The 19,656-nt window shown below is 38.0% G+C and overlaps 1 protein-coding gene across 4 annotated transcripts in view; it reads left to right on the top strand.

The window, feature by feature from the left end:
* Positions 1-19,656, top strand: part of LOC139445980 (potassium voltage-gated channel protein Shal-like) — a 92,512-nt gene that overhangs the window by 64,931 nt on the left and 7,925 nt on the right. Inside the window, exons 2-4 of one of the 4 annotated variants that reach the window (XM_071227234.1) lie at positions 6,648-6,810; positions 12,538-12,720; positions 19,284-19,417. In XM_071227234.1, coding sequence (XP_071083335.1) covers positions 6,648-6,810; positions 12,538-12,720; positions 19,284-19,417 — 480 coding nt within the window. Of the gene's footprint in view, positions 1-6,647; positions 6,811-12,537; positions 12,721-19,283; positions 19,452-19,656 lie in introns of all 4 variants that reach the window. The other 3 variants (XM_071227231.1, XM_071227232.1, XM_071227233.1) reach the window with 3 other exon arrangements.

A 19,656-nucleotide genomic window follows, 5' to 3' on the forward strand; every position in this document is an offset into this window, starting at 1 on the left:
GATACATTTCTTGTGGGATAGGGATTGTGTTCACAGGTTTTGATTGTTTGTGGACCAACATTTGTAAATGACAGAAGCTGGTATATAGACCTTATAGACTCAAATGCCTCTACTCAAGGATAAGTATTAGCATTAATGTGAGATTAAAATGATATAGCTATGTATCTGTTTGAAAAAGGGTATGGCGCAGAGAGACCCTTCTAATGAGTGAGTGAGGCAGTGAGTATTGTTTTACGCCGTTTTTAGCAATATTCCAACAATATCACGGCGGGGGACACCAAAAATGGGCTTCACACATTGTACCCATGTCGGGAATCGAACCCAGGTCATCGGCATGACGAGCGAACGCTTTAACCGCCAGGCTACCCGACTGCTCCTCTCATGAGTATTGAAAACCTTAATACAGCGGGTTTTAGTCAAGTATGTATTAAGTGTAAAATCCTATCACATTTTCACACAATCATGAGAATCTGTTGATTTCGGGAATAGATTTTTAAATTTTACTCAAAGAATCAACAGGTTCGAGTAATTTCTCTGACTTAAACCATGGCTGAAACATAATTTCTCTATAATTTTGCATGATGACCTATAGTTGCGTCACCTTTACTTGTCCAAAATGCACGTTCGGAATAGCCAGTGAATTCCTGGCACAGAATCAACTACAAGAACGATAACGTGACGTCATCATACTGGTTTGAGAAGTGAAAATTGCCCGATCATGTCTGTCTTGGCGAACGGTTGTCGGACACTGAAGAACATAGACCACAGACCAAGCCATAGGGCATGATCAAGCATCCGACACTACAATACATGATTCCCCAAGGGAAAACCCATGATTTCCTTTAAAGATGAGCAGTTCGGAAAAAGTAGAAATAAATCTCAGATTCGTACATGGAACACGACAAGCCATGCAACTGCCTGATCGGAATAATTCAATAACCAGTTTTCCTTCATCGCTTTCAATCGGCGTTAGATGACTCCGTCTGATGACTTCAAACCTTTCTCTGGACACGTAGCCGCCGAGTTCGGCCAACTTCTAGGTCATTGCTGTCAGCACATTCGCTCTCTTCGCACAAAAACAAGCTCTGTTTGATCGAACAACAGGTCGTATTGGACTCCAGTGCAAACATTATTTGCTGCAGCAACAACCTACATGGTCGGGTTCCCATGCAGGGCCTTATGACCGCCAGAGCAGCGTCTTTGACTAAAGTGTCTATTGGATTGTACGTCGGGCAACTAGTCAACATGTTTTTTTAAGTTTTGCTTCATCATCTCTTGGTGTGGGGATGTTATGGCCAAGCTTCCTCTCCGACAAGCGGTTAATAGTTTCATGGTTTTCTTTTTCAAACAAGTAGCGCTGTGACATTAACGGGTTGAGATGCGAGAGATCTGCATCTGAAGACTACCTCGTGTTGAGATGCAGTGGCTGAAAAGGGAAAGTCTACATTGACGATCAATGGTGCCACAACATCCATTGTGTCAAACGTTGTTCTTTCAGCAATCTGTGACGGGCAATATGCCAACTTGTTAGCTGGGTCTAAATCCGTCAAGGATAGCACAAACTATCCACCATAGTTGGTAGCATGCACAGATAATGTTCACAAGTTTCCTAATGTGAGAATTACTTTATACATGTCTGTATAAAACAGAAGCAGACAAAAAGTAAACAATTGCAAGTCTGAAAATGCATCTGGAGTCTAGTTGTACATTAAGGAATCGTGTATTACGGCCTCAAACGCACAGACCATTGCAATAGGTAAATATGTTGATGTGGATAAATCCACATGCCTTCAAGAAAAAGAAGCAAAACTCGGTGATCTTTAAGATCATCATCAATTATGTTTTAAGGATAGAAATATCAATACATATCATCGCAGAGCATTAGTATCCGGCAATATCTATAGATCCACGCCTCCCGATCCAACGCAGAATGTCTATAGTGTAGCACAATCTCCCTGTCATTTCCAGACTGGTATGTTTATACACATAATAACTATCGATTTTTAACGCCTTTGCTGTCCCTGCACGATGTCTTTACGCTGTTGTACGCCATCAATACAAAGTCTAGACTATATTTAACAGCATACATCCTTCACAGTTGCGGTGGGTGCGTAGGATCGGGTCATGGTCCAAGTGGTTCTTAAGGGAACACAGGCCTTGGAGGAAATGACCAATTCTAGGGGCTCCTTGGGGTAGTGTCTTGCTCAGGTTAAGCTCAATATTGGGTTGACGTGTTCATTTTTTTCTGTTCGTAAATCTTGCAATATGGATTGTTGTACTCTGTTAGACCATTCCCCAGATGCTGACTTTGGTTCCTGAGATGAGGAGAGGGGATGCAAAAAACTGTGACCTTTCATGGTGTCACTTACACAGGGAGTGGTAACACAAGAACTCGGGTTCTACGTATTATATGTCTGGTATTTCTTTTATTTCCTTCAGAAGCTCGGTTTTGTTAATGAAACATTTCTCTCCGGCTTTTCTCATGTTATGGATTTTGACAGTATCACGGCGAGCATACTACCTCACACTAACGCGTCTCAAGTCCTGCATATAATTCGTTTGATAATGAAATGCGTTATGTTGCCATTACGAAGTGCAGCATGCCCAGATAAGATTTCCATTCAGTGAATGTCCAGATAAGTTAAGCTGGTTCTTTTCAGAAAGAAACGTTTGCTACATATAGACAGTGTATGTTTGAGGGATCAGTGTTTCCAATTAATTACCTTGTTTTCTTGTGTTTGTTCTTTGTCAGCTGTTTAGCGTCATTAATCAGTTGCATTACTTCCAAGCAAGAGGCCTGGGGTTGGGTTTCCCGGCCTGGCACATGTTGCAATTAGCGGAGCGATGGCAATTCATCCATTGATCACCCAGACTGGAGAGAAACGCATGATGGAGGCCAGGTTTTCCCGTTAGAAATACGGCTTAGTTTACAAGACCTAACCAAGCTAATGATAGCAGTACTGCATCGGCATCAATGCTGCATGATAGATCTTATTTTCCTAGTTGGGAGGAGGGTTAAAACAAACCGGAAAAAAAATATATTAAGTGGGACATTGTATACGTCGGTTGTGTTTTGTTGCTGGCGTCTGAGCCAGTAGATTGATCATATGGTAATGAGAGATACAAATATCCAAATATCTCCCCATCAGATGGTTGGATCGTTAGCTAATCAATAGCCAAGCTTACTTGTTCATGCATTGTCTTTGTTCTTACCTTGCATTCAGCTTCGAAAACACAGCTAGTGAAATATTCTGGGAACTCCCCATAATTGGTACCAATGATTATGGTTATGTCAATACCAAACATAAAGTTCTAGATTCAAAACAAAATTAATCAGTTCGTAGAAGCAAGAAAGTCGTTATGTTGTGAAGGGGCAATGTATGTAATGTATGTGCTCTCATCTCAACCATTGTAGTGTGTAAATGTCGTTTTACGCCGCAGTCAGAACTTTAGTTCTTCACGGTGGCGACCTGCAAGCGTTAGAGTCTGGGTCAGGAGAACCAGTGGTTGATATGAGGCCAGTCAATGTTTCGGGGTATAGTACCCACACTGTAACTACCCGATCCTTATTTTATTTTATTTTATTTTATTTTCACGGAAAACTAGTATTGTGTAATTGTAATATTACATTTGTTAGTTCATTGCATCTGAAATTGAATGTTGTACATCTAGAATTTGTTGATACATAGCATGAATATAAATACTTTTAAGGCACTGTTAGTTTTAAATATTATTGAAAGGGCTTCTTGTACATACATGTTACAAGTGCACTGGGAATGCTCATTGTTTGACATGACAATGCTTATTGTTATTCACCTGCAATAAATCGTTATCGTCAAAGATGCATCAACACATGCATCTGTAATATAAGAAATTACATGCTTTGGCTTAAGTCTATACCGTTACCATGGTTATTGTGGCACCTAATAATGGTATTTTTTATCCTGTGCAAAATTCCATTTGTTGTCGTTGCTTTCAGTCTACTCGGGCTGTGGCATCAATTATTGATGGTATTTACCGTTCTCCGAACTCCCAAAGTAGAACATTTCTGTAATGTTAAAATTTTATGTGTCATGAATTAACAGGCATTTGTGTAGAAGCAGGAGCCCATTACCTCCGATCCTTTTGTGGTATGAATGAGGCTGTGGTGCATTGAAATCAATGATTTTTTTTAAGGACCTGGCTGTTAATGTTTTACTCAAATGGCATTTCTGGTAGAGAAATGAACATGTTGGCGTTGAAAATAACTGTATGATATCACACCAGTCATTTTTTTCATAACTTTGTCTTTCACTCATCAACACTGATTTGTTATGACAGCGCAAGTTTCACCAACACTCCTGGAATAGGTTCAAAGACCAGCGTCAGTTGAATTACTTCGGGGATAAGGTTTTCTTACAGACAGTAGTTTTCCCATAATCAAATCATTATCGTTTTATGGTTGCTATAGTAACCGTGTTTGGAGAAATTGATTACGCTGTAGATTTCTATAATCAGATGTCGGGATAGAGTGAACATTACAATCAAGACAGTGTCTCGTGTCTTGCCTAAGCCATTGATACGTATGAATATGTAAAGTTTGCCAACAGCAACAAGAACATCCATTGTTTTAGTAGATTTGTTTAACAAAAACGATGATAATATTTTTGGAAACGGTTGTTGCTATGCATATGGTTGGCTTTTACACTGTTATGTCGAACCATCAAGAAACAATACATGCTTGTGGAATTGAGGTGAGGTGAGGTGAAATGGGGTTTAACGTCGCGTCCAAGATTTGAGCACTTATATTGCGATGTGCATGCACGTGTATGTATGTGGCTGCTTGTACTAGTTCCGATTTTATAGTGCTAACCTACTGAGATACCATGCCGCAGTTTAACACAATGCTTACTCAGACACAATATACTGACTCCGAGCCGACCAGTTCTTGTTTTAGCCCCGTAATGCCGAGCGCCAGGCAGGGTAACAACAAGTACCATTTGTTGACGTCTTTTGGTATGACGCGGCCGGGGATCGAACCCCAGACCGTACACCGGAACAATACTTTATTTCTATAATAAAGTTATTGTGCTTCACCTGCCGTCGTATTGATAAGTTTAGCTGGCGTAATACGCTCCTCACTCATTCTCTTAACCTGATTATTTTGACTATCCGAAATATGGCCAATTGGAAGAAAGTATTCCGTACCGCACTCATAATCCGTCTACCATATTTGCTGTATCTGATTGATATACACATGCATTAGCTCTGTCCCCGAGATATCTCGGTAATATAACAACTCATTATCTGGTTCATATCTGACAATAGCTTATCAACATCGGCCTGACCTGCACCAATCAAACACATGTAAAACACACTCATTCACCTTAATATCTTAATGATAGCAACAGAACACTTTCTGTAATTATAAGAAACCTTTGCACAGAGTCACTTGTCCGATAGCGAAATCACATGTAATGCAGTCTGAACAAATCACTACTTATCCGGGGCGGTTGGGTAGTCTAGTGGTTAAAGCGTTCGCTCGTCACGCCGAAGACCAGGGCTCGATTCCCCACATGGGTACAATGTGTGGAGCCCATTTCAGGTGTTCCCTCCGTGATTATTGGAATATTGCTAAAAGCGTCGTAAAACCAAACTCACACCCCCCCCCCCCCCCCCCGCCCACACACACACACAAACACACACACATATATATATATATATATATATATATATATATATATATATATATATATATATATATATATATATATATACACGCGCATACAAGTCTCACATGCTGGCTCATTGGAAATAGATCAAATCATATCACAGATGGAACGTCATAGATCAAATCATATTACAGATGGAACGTCATAGATCAAATCACATCACAGATGGAACGTCATAGATCGAATCATAGCACAGATGGAACGTCATATGTTTAACTATTGCATGTACCAATAAATTACTATTCCCTATAACATTTTCACTAATCAGTTTCTGCTATTGTTACTCTTCGTATACTGAAACAAGTTACAAGCAGTAAACTTCATTGGGTTATTTGTTTTTTTTAATATGACGAATATATGGAACAACACTTAACTCCGTCCATGTCCATATGTTTGTTTCTTGTAAAAACGCAGCTTTCAGCAATATTCAGCGGTCTGTACAAAAACAAATCTGGGCTAGTCAATACAGGATGGACATCAGGAGCATCGATTTGTAATTGGAATACGATGACATGCCTCACGTGTATTCATGTTAATATTTTGGTCTTGTTTTCACGAATATAGTACAAGATATTTAATGCAAATAAAACATAACGAACGGAAGTAGTTGTCGGATAATATCACGTTTTAGAGATAGTTTTCCAGATATCAAACAACCTTGGCAGTTATAAGTCGTTCGGAAGGGTTATTCATCATAAACGCCATTAGATGACATTCATTTGAGGAAAGTTGTTTCTCTTCGCTCGGTATATTTCCTCCAAATTGGCAGGATATGCCAGTTTGATGGCTTCACTGGGTACTATTGTTGAATTATTAATGAACTTATCATTATATGTGACTAAATGAGATTATCATTTGTGCGTCTAGTTGTTTTCAGAATGCATTACTGAACTGAATTCATTTCACGTATGCTCATTGTCCGGGTTTCTCTTCCAGTTATGGTGACATGGTGCCTAACACTATTACGGGGAAGATAGTTGGAGGTGTATGTTCTCTCAGTGGTGTGTTGGTGATCGCTCTGCCCGTTCCAGTTATAGTGTCCAACTTTAGTCGCATCTATCATCAAAATCAACGTGCCGATAAGAGGAAAGCTCAGAAGGTAAGTTCACTTTACCAAACCAGGGATATCAATATTAAACGCGATAAAGCCATTTCTACATCATTAAGACATCTCCACTGAAAGCAGAGTCCATTGTTCGATTCCTTATAAGCATGTGTTTATGAATCACTATCGCTTGTGACAATACCAGGGGTTCGCGGAAAGGTAAGCAGATCCTGCCCCACAGGTGTCACCCGTCACAAATACAAACACACGCAAGGCGAGGCAAGCGTTCATCTGAAAAAAAACCCATTCAAAATAGGGAATTGCATGAAACATAATTTAGGTTCCTGATACTTCGCATTTGGAAATATCTACATGTCAACCATAAATTGTCTTACTATGCTGCAAGCTTAAACAAACAACGTTTGTGCACGAGGCGTATGACGCTCTTTGAACTTCGCATTAACAGCAGGCTCGAGTTTACCTCAAAGTTTTGAAATGCCATCTGTCATTTCATAGTCTTGCGGATAGGATGATTACACTCTGATTATCTATGCGTATACCTAAATGTAATATTTTTTATTTCTAATTCATGTGGGCATTTGGGTGGAAGGTAATTTGCAATTTGAACACCATTAAACGATATAAGATTGTCATTAAATACTCGAAGCTTACGTTAAACGTCTTGATCATATTCCCTTGTTTTCATTTTGCCAATCGGACCAGATATTCTTATTCACATGCAGAAAGAAACCGATCAGTGAGGTGGGAAGGGCATTTGATGCCCATGAGGATGCCTACCTCTTCCCTCAAATGTACTGGCCCCATATTTTAGCATACACATCTATGAGGAAGTCCACAACTTAGGAGGACATATGCCTTCATTTTTGGCTAATTATCCTGAACTTTTGAGGTGAGGTGAAATGAGGTTTAACGTCGCGTCCAAGATTATTGCACTTATATAGAGACGTGCATGTACGTTTGTGTGTTTGTGTGGCTGCTTGTACTAGTCCGGACTTATGCCGATTTATAGTGCTGGCTCACTGAGATGCCTTGCCGCAGTTTAACATGAATACCCCACTCAGACACAGTATACTGACTCCGAGCCGACCAGTCCTTGTTTTAGCCCCTTAACGCCGAGCGTCAGACAGGGTAACAACAAGTACCGTCTTTTTACGTCTTTTGGTATGACGCGGTTGGGGATCGAACCTCGGACCTTCCGCTCACCGGGCGGACGCTCTACCACTAGACCACGAGGCGGTCCTGAACCTTTGAAGACAAAGATGTAACTGTATCAATGATAACCATGTTTTGTGACAAATGCCCCAAGGATCAAGAAATGTAGATTTGCTAAAGTTTGCCGCGATTTCGCGTTTGTTGCACGGGTAACCAAGTAGTGTTACGCGCTACATTTAACTGGCAGGGTTACGACCCTTGTCGATACCAAGATCCGCTGTTCGACTGTAGCTCGTGTCAGGTCTGGCTAACTGGGCAGAGCCGAGTTACGTCCAGGATCAACTAGTCGTGGGTTCGAATCCCAGATTCACAATTGCTATGATCATTTGTGTGTGAGAACTACACCCGTGTTCTAAAATTCCCTGGTATTTAGACCCGTGAAGATCCGGGGTAGAATAGGTCTTCAACAACCCATGCTTGCCGTAAAAGGGGACTATGCTTGTCGTTAGAGGCGACTAACGGGATCGGGTGCTCAGGCTCGCTGACTTGATTGATGGATGTCATCGCTCCCAATTGCGTGGATCGATGCTCATGATATCAATCATTGGATTGTCTGGTCGAGACTTGATTATGGACAGACCGCCGTCATACAGCTGGAATATTGCTGAGGGCGGCGTAAAACAACAACACACAAAAAACAACCAACCATGTTATTTATCCACTTTTTATGAGTGGAGGGTGCTACTGTTATGTCAGGTCTTGCCTACCAATTTCGGGAACACCTGGTGTCATCACTGATGTTAAGTGATCCATTAAGTTTTCACCACTGTTTTGCCTTTAACGCCGAATGGAGTTGTTTTGGCGGATAATTGGGACTGGTTATAAGGTGAGGTGAAATGGGGTTTAACGTCGCGTCCAAGATTATTGCACTCATATAGCGACGTGCATGTACGTTTGTGTGTTTGTGTGGCTGCTTGTACTAGTCCGGACTGATGCCGATTTCTAGTGCTAGCTCGCTAAGATACCATGCCGCAGTTTAACATGGATACCCCACTCAGACACAGTATACTGACTCTGAGCCGACCAGTCCTTGTTTTAGCCCCTTAATGCCGAGCGTCAGACAGGGTAACAACAAGTACCGTCTTTTTACGTCTTTTGGTATGACGCGGTCGGGGATCGAACCCCGGACCTTCCGCTCTCCGGGCGACGCTCTACCACTAGACAACGGAGGCGGTCTGAGACTGGTTATTACCTGGCGTTAACGTGTTATATTTACGTCCCTTTTGTCTTCCTCCCCCAAACGGCGTTAATCAACTTAGTTACATTACTTTATGGAACCTGTCTCTTTGCTCCAGGGTTTAGGAGTAATAGTTTTACTGATCTGATTTGATGTTGATAAAGAGAAATGACGCCATCGTTGTATAACCATGTCACGTGATAACTTTATCGCATCATCAAAAACATTTTTTCAAACGTCAAACCCAGAATAGAGCTGACTATAGCCAGAAGTTTCTGTCAGGGATCGGTTTAGATAATAAGTCTACTTTAAGGCGAAAGTATAACAAATTAAATGCATAGTATAATAAACACAATTAAATGCATAGTATAATAAACACAATGTAAAGAAAACAATTAAAATATAATATCTTACACACAAAAAATATGATTATCAATCATTTTATCTTCTGGTGTTGTTGCTGGTATTAATCAAAAATATAAACAATATAACGAAAGCTAGTCATAACTTGTTTACGCTGAACGAATTAAAGAAGAAAAAGAATTAACCAGTCCTTCCAGGAATGAGCTAGGCCTGAAGAACGACCCAAAACGTATTTGTCACGATGGAAATCCCCGCCGCGCCGAGGATGAAAAATGCTCTGTTCATAAGATTAATTAGTATAATACAGACCATACACAATAGGGAGTTCTTGAAGACGGCAGATAACAGCGCCACCACTGCCACTTCGTAGCCTCCCGGAACCTTTGGTTTCCAAGGATCCGGGGCTTGTCAGATGGTGCCAGCGCGGTAGCGAGACCGCCCCCAATCATGAAATTTTAAATCCTCGGAACAATTGGACGCAAACAAACATGTTTAGCAGAGTGTCGTGTTCATCGTGAATCGAATGCCACAGAACAGCTTATAAATTATGTGACAGTTCCCCATGGGTTGCTGAAAGCGTACAATCGCCATGTCAGCAGATCTGGGAGTAACCCTTCACCTTGTTAATTCTCAGTATTAAATCCGTTTCGCTTTACGTGCCATTGAGTGAACACTGAGAAGACACTTTTGTGGTATCATAACAAATCATATCTTTCAATTATGTTTTGTGATTGAGTTTAGTCAGTCGCTTGTTTCCTCCCTTTAAATTAAACAATTACTTGTCAATAAATTTCGACTCTCATAATTGGGTTGCCGGTCCGTGTAGAATGCCTCTTACTCTCGAGGATTATAGTTTTCTGTGCACTAGATTACATTAGGCAGCAGCTCGTGTAAGTAAATGTCCACAGATGCGGAGTTTATTAACATCACATGATCATACGCTGGTGGTAATTGCGTACGTTAAACGACTTCGATTCTCGGGGCATGGAGTAAGGGAGATAACCTATGTCCATATTTGTACTATTGTAAATCCTTTGACTTAAGAACGCATTTTGACATCACTATATTGTCAAACGTCTATTACTTTTCAAGAATGGACAGTTATTCATACGTACCTTATCTAGAACCCAATTAACGAAACTATTTCCTATTCTGAAACTGAAATTGAATGATTTTCTCGGAAAACATGTCGCCAGCAAGGCTCGAATTCGTATTCTATAATTTGAGGTCGTGGAACCCAACCATGGCTACGTCGACACCACGTAACAGAATGTTGTGAAATTAACTATTGAATATTTTCAAATATTGGTATCGTCTTTAAAAGCATAAAAGATATCAATGTCATATATAAAACTGTATTAAATTATGTAAACTCTAACGATTGTCGTCTTAAATTATTCAGATAACGTTGATGAAACAAATCTTTAAAAAAAACAGTAGAAGCATCTATGTCCTTCCGGGGCTCTATTTTATCTTTACCCCAATCAACTTGTACTAAAACGTTCAGACGATTGATAAAATGTTCGTTTAGGTCCCCGTTAAATACTGACGAACCTTGAACCACGCATTATAAAGATCAACTCTCTACGGACTTCGTGCATCGTGATCGTCAGCTGATTTATCGTGCAGCTAACGGGGGCAACTCACACAACATAAATAAGACTACAAAGATATCTGGTATATTTTTGAAATGTGTTCCACTAAAAATGTTTTGGTCAACGTCTAAACGTTTGGACATATTTTAAGTTTAGGAACTTAGGGCTGTATTTCATATTAAAGAACATTTTCGTAACTTTCGACTCGTGAAAATGAATCGCCTCATCCCTGCACAGACAAGACCGCCTCCGTGGTTTAAAGGTAGACGTTAATATATGGTACTTGTTGTTACCCTGTCTGGCGCTCAGCAATAGGGGACTGAAACAAGGACTGGTCGGCTCCGGGTCAGTGTACTGAATGGGTTATTCGTGTTAAACTGCGGCATGGTATCTCAGTGTGCTAGCACTATAAATTCATATCAGTCCGGCCTAGTACAAGCAGCCACTCACACGTACATATACGTCGCCATGTAAGTGCAATAATCTTGGACGTGACGTTTAACCCTTTCACCTCACATAACCCCATAGACGAGTATGTTCTCTGTAACACAACTGTTCTATGGTGAAGGGACTTCAGGTAGTCTATTGGGTGGCTTGTTTGTTTGTACCGGGTTCAAGCTTTTTAATGTATTCTATAAAAGGTACATGACTATTGCCAACCTCGAAATAAAATACAAGGTAAACAAAGATCTTATAGTAATTGCATCCATACAGCAAGAGCAAAATATTGAAATATTGATAAGCACCTGTTCCGATTATCTCAAGGACCAAGTTAATTTCAAAATTACGTTGATGACATCTAATTGACTCGAAGTCTCCTATTTGTTTCATACTGATCAAATGTGTTTTATAGAGCATAATGCAGAATGTTGGAAGGATTGAAAGATTGAATACGAATATGAGCACTTTATTATGAATATTAGCTGGAGGTGAACACTTGACTTGCCTTTGCATGTGTTTGTGACGGGCGCCGCCGGTGGGGCAGGATACGCTCACCTTTTCACGAACACCTGATATGATCACTGTTTGATAGTGATTCATAAACACATGATATGATATAGACGGTATCGTCCAATGGACCTGCAGTAGAGATATCATATGATAATGATTATGTCATTACAAGACAAAGCATTAGGTTTATTTGGTATCGAGGCATCATGGCCAAGAGTACAAGTGGTACATACATCTTTGTTTGTGCTTGGTCAGGTCGAAAATATTTTACCCTATTAAACATCTAATCCTTATGTTTCAATTTAATTATGGAGCAAGAGACGTTTTTATTTTGCATTGTGTCTTGCTTGCACTTGATATTATTTCGATCCAGATGGATACACATGGAAAAAATGTTTTCTTTTTTCTGTTTCATAAGGACATATGCGGAAGCAATATTCACTTCTATGTTTACTATTACAGAAAGCCAGGTTGGCACGCATTCGAATGGCAAAGAATGCTAGCGGTGCTGCTTTCCTGAACAGCAAGAAACGAGCGGAGGAAATATTGATAGCAAGGGAAAGTGGATTAGAGTTAGACGAATACAAGGAGGACATATTTGAGATGCAGCATCACCATCTGTTAAGCTGTCTGGAGAAGACAACGGTAAGTTAAGCCTGCAGTATGCATAAGTCATATAGCTTCATGGTCTCCGTGTAAACTGCCTGTCCACTGTATCATCCTGCGCTTGTGTGTACTATCTGGTTTGGCTTGTGATATAGTCATTTCTGTCAGTCATGAAACAGGTATGTGTCTTTAATGTATACCATACCCACGTTATACTTACCCAATACAAACATGCTTTGTATCGTGTAAAAGAGGGCGAATCTAATTTAAAGGTCTTTTGTCGACATTGACTTAATTAGGACTAAAAAGCTTTTGTGTTGGTATGGGGAACATAAAGACACATATCTATTTCAACATGCCTGTGTAATGCACCGTACATATGTTTATAGGGCTAGGTCTAGTTCATTGCAATGCTTGAAGATTGTTTTAGCGTCCATACAGTATAGTATTGCACTAATCTGATATACTTCACAATAACGCTATTTACTCTCAGAGTGTTTGGATTTATTTTCGTTTTTGTAGATATTTTAATGTGACTAATTTCTTTTCTGTATTACACAATTCAACATAGAGTTGCGTTAGTAGCGCGGATTTCAGTATGTTTGACACTGAAATAATTTTAGTTTACTCTGTGAAAGAATTTAATATGGATTGTTATTTTGGTATGCAACCATATAGATGCATTTTTTCATGTAAACGCATGTTAGTATTGCAGTCGATGAAAGTTTAGTCTTTGGAATGGAATGCAGTTTTAATACATAATGAAACCACGTATGTTTGAATAATTAAAAATAGGTTCTGTAAAGCGCCATGATGTTATAAATAATATAATATAGTTATATATTATGAGTATATAACATAGCTTGAGTTTTAAGACATTTTGTAGTGTCAATATAATATATTTCATAGGCAATATATATCGTATATCCTCTCCTTGTGTGTGTCTATTCATGTAGCCCACAGTATATCGTATATACATGTACATGAATACTTGAAAATATCTTATCAGTGGAGTCACTGCGAAAACATACCCTACCGTGAACTATGTTGATAAACCATTCCTTTTATCATATCCTTTTAACCCTGCTCAGTACATTGAAAACGATATTTTCAAGTATTTGCATTATTCGTATAATCAGAATATATATATATACATATATATACTTATATATATGTTTAATATTTGTCGTTCGTTTCAGCAATATAGTTTATATAGCTTATGTTAGACATGAATAGATCCCGCATGATCCCAACCCGTGTTAACATACTCGTGCATGATGTTGAAACATCAGACATGACCATACCCAACCAAGAACACCTCCACAGATTAAAACAATCACAAAAGCTTTTTAAAATAACCCTGGGCCTTTATATACACATCAATTAATTATTCATTGACTGGCAGGAGAATCTAGGAGGATAATACTACTTTGCTAAGTGGTCCAAGTATTTTCGTAGAGAAAACTTACAAATACATAGAGATATCACACATGTACATAAATTTACAAATTTATGGACATTCGTATTCAATATAATTTACAAAGAATAACTGAGACTATAGATTCGACCTTTGATGCGATATGTAATCATTTTACACACACACCTATTGGTTCATTTGTAAAACAATGACAAATGTCTACACTTGAAGACAACATGACAATCTTTAAGAGGCACAAATGAATAAAAGTTAAATATTTCAGTGATAATTTATTCATCACCTTATCATAACCTCCGAATGACTCAGAACATTTTTATTTTTGAGAACTATGAACTATGAAAAAAAGACATTAAAAAATTAATAAATGCATTACCTTTATTTTACCCAGAGTGCAGTGAAATTGTTTTGGTAGTACAGTCCCATAGATACCCCATTTAATCTGAATATTCTACAAAATAATCGTTATTAGTTGTATTGCCCTTATCCGCTTGATTTAGTCCTTATACTGTCCTAAAACACTCAAGACTAGCTAATTGCACTAGATTCCTCTTTATATGTATATTTCTTCCTTTCATCTTCATCCTTGCGTGAAGGCACTACACATAATATAGATATTTGACAATGCGCAACGTTGCAAACCTGTTGAACACGAAATTCATATAATGACTTACAATTACCTGGTCACCATCGTGTTTACTTAAATCTTTAAATACATTATGCAAACGGTGGTAATACCGGTGAAATGTTTTAAAATATATATCATTACAAGACACTATAATTTATTACAATATGTTTAATTATTACTCATTTAATATTGACATTATGAACTTTTAAGAAAGGTTGACACATATTTGCACATATACAGCATAGGTGGTCCATATTCAAAATGCCAATGGAGTCACACCCACTAGAAGTGGCAATATGCACCCCTCCTCTCCCTCCTCTCTGTAGAACAATATCTTATCTGTTTTTCGTCACTGCATTGTGTACCTGACTGGTATCTATATGAAAGCTGTCTCTAATATTATCCATCATTCTCAGTGATATACGATTTACAAGCTTGTACATTTGTTCGCATTCTAAATGAGTATAGTAATCCTTGATTATCATTTCATATGAATAACATCAACTTTTAACCTGAATGCCATGTATCATAAATACTTTTTAACTGTAACGTAATAACTGCTTTAGTTGCTAATGGTGTAGAAATGTATAAACATGCTGACCCGCTATTAATTTCATTCGAGACAGCTGTCATGCTTTGTAAATTTGCAATGTTGTAATAGCCTAAATGTGAGACTCTATGGTGAAAATGGAAAGACGTATTTCCAGAAAATATGTATTATACATATTTTTCCCCATAGAGTCTCATACGATATACATTGTCCTCTGTATTCAGTAGTCAGTTGTCCAGAGAGACATCCTGTCACGTGATAAATGTTTGAACAAAACACTAAAACCAAACCTAAAGCTTCGCATTGTCGGTTGAAAATTTTGTTTTGCAGCCAGTTAGAAAATATGTTTGCAATAGAATAAGCTATTGCACACGCTAGTTTGGGTGTGACTCCCTGTCCCCGCCCTCCCCATCCCGACGCCTGCCGTGGAGAACTAAACGCTAGGGATAATTACGGTTTGAATCAACAGATTAGAAATAGCTATACACGTATTACACTGTTCACGTTTGTGCGTATGAGATGTTGTGCCTTGCAAACACCTGAATGAGTTGCACGCATTTAAACACATCGACATTATATGTTTACAGCTGTTTATTTCAATGTATTGGGAGTCTAGTTTAGGCAAGAAAAGAAATAAGAAAGGAACGAGTCGTCAGTTCTTTTACAAGTTAGAGAGTAAACAGTTTAGTTTTGAAGAAAGAAATATGAATTATAAAGACAGCAAGTTTGAGATATTAGTTGTAACAATAAAATCATAGGAAAAGGAAGGAAAGAACATACGGATATGAGTTTTGATAAGAACAGGAAAATAATTTGGAAATGCAACAGTCTGGGGATTTTAGTTTGACAAGAACTGAAAAACGAATAAGAAAGGAAACAATGTTTGATACTACGTTGTTTACAGAAACTCAACGGGAATCAGAAACGAAATCTATTTAGTATTTTTGTTTGACACGTAAAAAGTAGGAATAATAAAGAAAACAGATCTGGAATTTCCTTTTTTTTAAAAAGAGGAATAAGAAAAAGATATATAAGAGTATTTGGGTTTTACTTTTGACACTAGGAATTTGAAATAACAACGAAAAGAGTGTTTAGACTTTGACGAGACAAAGGTGGGAACAAGAAAGAAAATAGTTCAGGGGTTTTAATTGTTTGAGTAAGAAAGGACAGTCATCGGATTTCATTGTTGACAGAAAAAGGAACACGAATAAGAAAGAGGAGGTTATTTGAATTTTACTTTTGACAATAGAATGAAAAAGATTTAGGAAGGAAACAATCTTTGGATGCAACATTGTGACAGAAGCCGAAAGGGAATCAGAAAGGAAAACTTGGGATTTTAGTTTGACAAGAACTTAATAAGAAAGAAAGCAATGCTGTGGTATTAGTTGTGAATGAAATAGGAACAAGAAAGAAAAAGTATGGGGATTTGAGTTTGACAAGAACAGGAAAAAGATTTAGATCTTTTGATTTTAGCTTGACAGAAACCTAAATACGATTACGAAATTAAATAATGTTGGATACTACCTTTGACAGAAACCCAAAAGGGAATCAGAAATGAAATATTGGGATTTTAGTGTGAAACGAAAAGAATCAGAATAACAAGAAAACAGTGTTGAGATGTCAAGTTTTCACAAGAAAAGGAATAAGAAAAAGATATATGGGAATCTGGGGAATTTGCTTTTGACACTAGAAATTGGAAATGACAGCGAAAAGAGTGTTTGGACTTCAGTTTTGACAAGACAAAGTTATGGATGAGAAAGAAAATAGTTCAGGGATTCTAATTGTTCGATTGAAAAATAACAAATCTTGAGAGTGAGAAAGGACAAAGTCTTCGGATTTCATTGTTAACAGAAAAAGGAATACGAATAAGAAAGAGGAGATTATTTGAATCTTACTTTTGACAATAGAATAAAAACATCTAGACATGAAACAATCTTTGGACAGAACATTTTGACAGCAACCGAAAGAAAACTTGGGATTTTAGTTTGACAAGAATTTAATAAGAAAGAAAGCAATGCTGTGGTATTAGTTGTGAAAAGAAATAAGAACAAGGAAGAAATAGTATAGGGATTTTAGTTTGACAAGAACAGGAAAAGATTAGGATCCTTGAATTTTGGCTTGACAAAAACTGTGTGTGGGTGAGTTGGGTTTAACGCCGCTTTAAACAGTATTCCAGTTATATCGCGGCGTGTAAGCTTCATGTGGGAAGAAAGCCCGAAGTGATGCAGGTCTCAGACGTTTACCACTTCGGTGAAACCCACGAGCACGGGTTTGGTGCTGAAAACCCTAGAAGACAAAAACTGAAATACAAATACGAAAGGAAATAGTATTGGTTACTACTTTTGACCGAAACCCAACGGGAACAGAAATGAATTATTGGGATATTAGTGTGACACGCAAAATGATAACAAATAAAACAGTGTTTACACAAGAAAAGGATGTAAAAGGGTATTCGGGATTTACTTTTGGCCGAGACATTATGAATCAGAACTGAAGGGTCTTTGGATTTTAGTATTGACAAGACAAAGCTAAGAATAAGAAGGAAGAAGTCTAGGTATTTCAATAATACACAGAAAACATATTCTTAAGAGTAGGAAAGGACACCGTCATCGGATTTTATTGTTTACAAGAAAAGGAATACGAAAAAGAAACAAAATGTATTTGAAGTTTATTTATGACATTAAAATGAATAAGATTCAGAAATGAAACAATCTTTGGATATTACATTTGACGGGAAACGCTTTTATACACTGTTTTGAGTCACTTCAAACAAGAAACGAAATATGAGAAGAGAAATATACGATGTATATGTTTGATAGAACAGAATTATGAATAGTTGAAACACTGTTAAGATATTTGAGATAACCAGAATCGAAATGTTAAAAAGAATTCATATGATATTGATTTTTTTGTTTTGACCAACAACGAAAAAAAGACAATAAAAAGCGACAAAAAACTTAACCATAATCATAAGAAATATTTACGAAAACAACAACTTATTGTTTTGTTTTGAAGAGGGACATAAATGAAAAAGATACAGTCTAGGAGATTTAGTTTGAGCCAGAAAAGAATCATGAATAAGAAAGCAACCAGTCTTGGTTATATTTGGCTAGAAAATGAACGAGAACGAGTCTTGGGATTTCTTGAGAAAGGTAACGTCTTGAAGTTGTTGTTTCCAGAAGACAAGTAATTGAATCATACTTTTTTATGAAGTGTAGTTCACCCTGAACATATATATGCATATTAGGTCGCCAGACACGGTACAATAACTTGCAATAGTGTTTCAAGTTTAGCAATTGGATGTAACATAAGCAAGTTGACTGTTAGGTAAACACTTAAAATACGGAACAATGACCTTATATACATACGTGATGTATTTAGATTAAGCCAATTATGAATCTACTGTCGGTAAAATATGAAACCCTGTAACACAAAATATAAAACGTCAACGTCAGAAATAACCATTGGGCGTAAAAGCCTCACATGATGGAACACTCATTGTTAATATAACCCTGGTATAGCCTAATTTTCATCATCTTAGATTATTCAGTGTATTATATCTCCATTCTATTAGGATCAATACCCAGGACACAATCGCACCACAGCTTGTTTTGAGCCTGATAAAAGTAGCTGTCCAATCACGATACTCACAGACCTTCTGCTTTACGTCAGAGATGAAGATAATGAAGATGATGAAGAAGATGACGTATTTCCGAAACGATGCTATGGTGGGGAAATGGTCTACTTATATTATTGATCCCAACAGAATGGGGATGTAATACACTGGATAATCTAAAAACAAATCTACAAAGGACAAACTGCTGTGACAACTTAATGACTGCAGACAAAATCCAACATTAATACATAGCCTGTAGAACCTACCCTAAGTGCAGTTGTTGAGTTGAGCCTAGATAACCTTAGTGAAACAAAACCCTGCTCGGAGTGGCCACGATAAATACAAGTGACGAGAAGTTCTTCTGTCACTACAGGATCGGGAATTCACAGAACTGGAAATGACATTTAATGGAGCACCCACCAAGCCATCTGAGACCCCCCCTCCGTCTCCCGATCCCTCCCTGGCCTCGTTACAGAGACGGCGAACTACCGGTTGCTGCGCACGCAGGTTTTCACCACATCGAAGCTTTCTTGTAAATAAAGTAATTAAAATAAGAGTAGCTTTTTACGGTTTGCTTCAGTTACAACTTTGATTATACGCACGTCTTTACAAATTTCTCGCACAGTGATTCTTCTTTAATTTCTATAGTAAATATCAATCCATGTCAAATGTAGACCTAGATAGAATTTAGTTTCTAGTTTAGTTTGTTCCCAGTGAGAAGGTAAGTTCTTCTAAGTTAACTGGAA

The sequence above is a fragment of the Haliotis cracherodii genome, unplaced genomic scaffold, assembly GCF_022045235.1.
Source record: "Haliotis cracherodii isolate W230 unplaced genomic scaffold, xgHalCrac1.p SCAF_6, whole genome shotgun sequence".
In the NCBI taxonomy this organism is placed as follows: Eukaryota; Metazoa; Mollusca; class Gastropoda; order Lepetellida; family Haliotidae; genus Haliotis; species Haliotis cracherodii.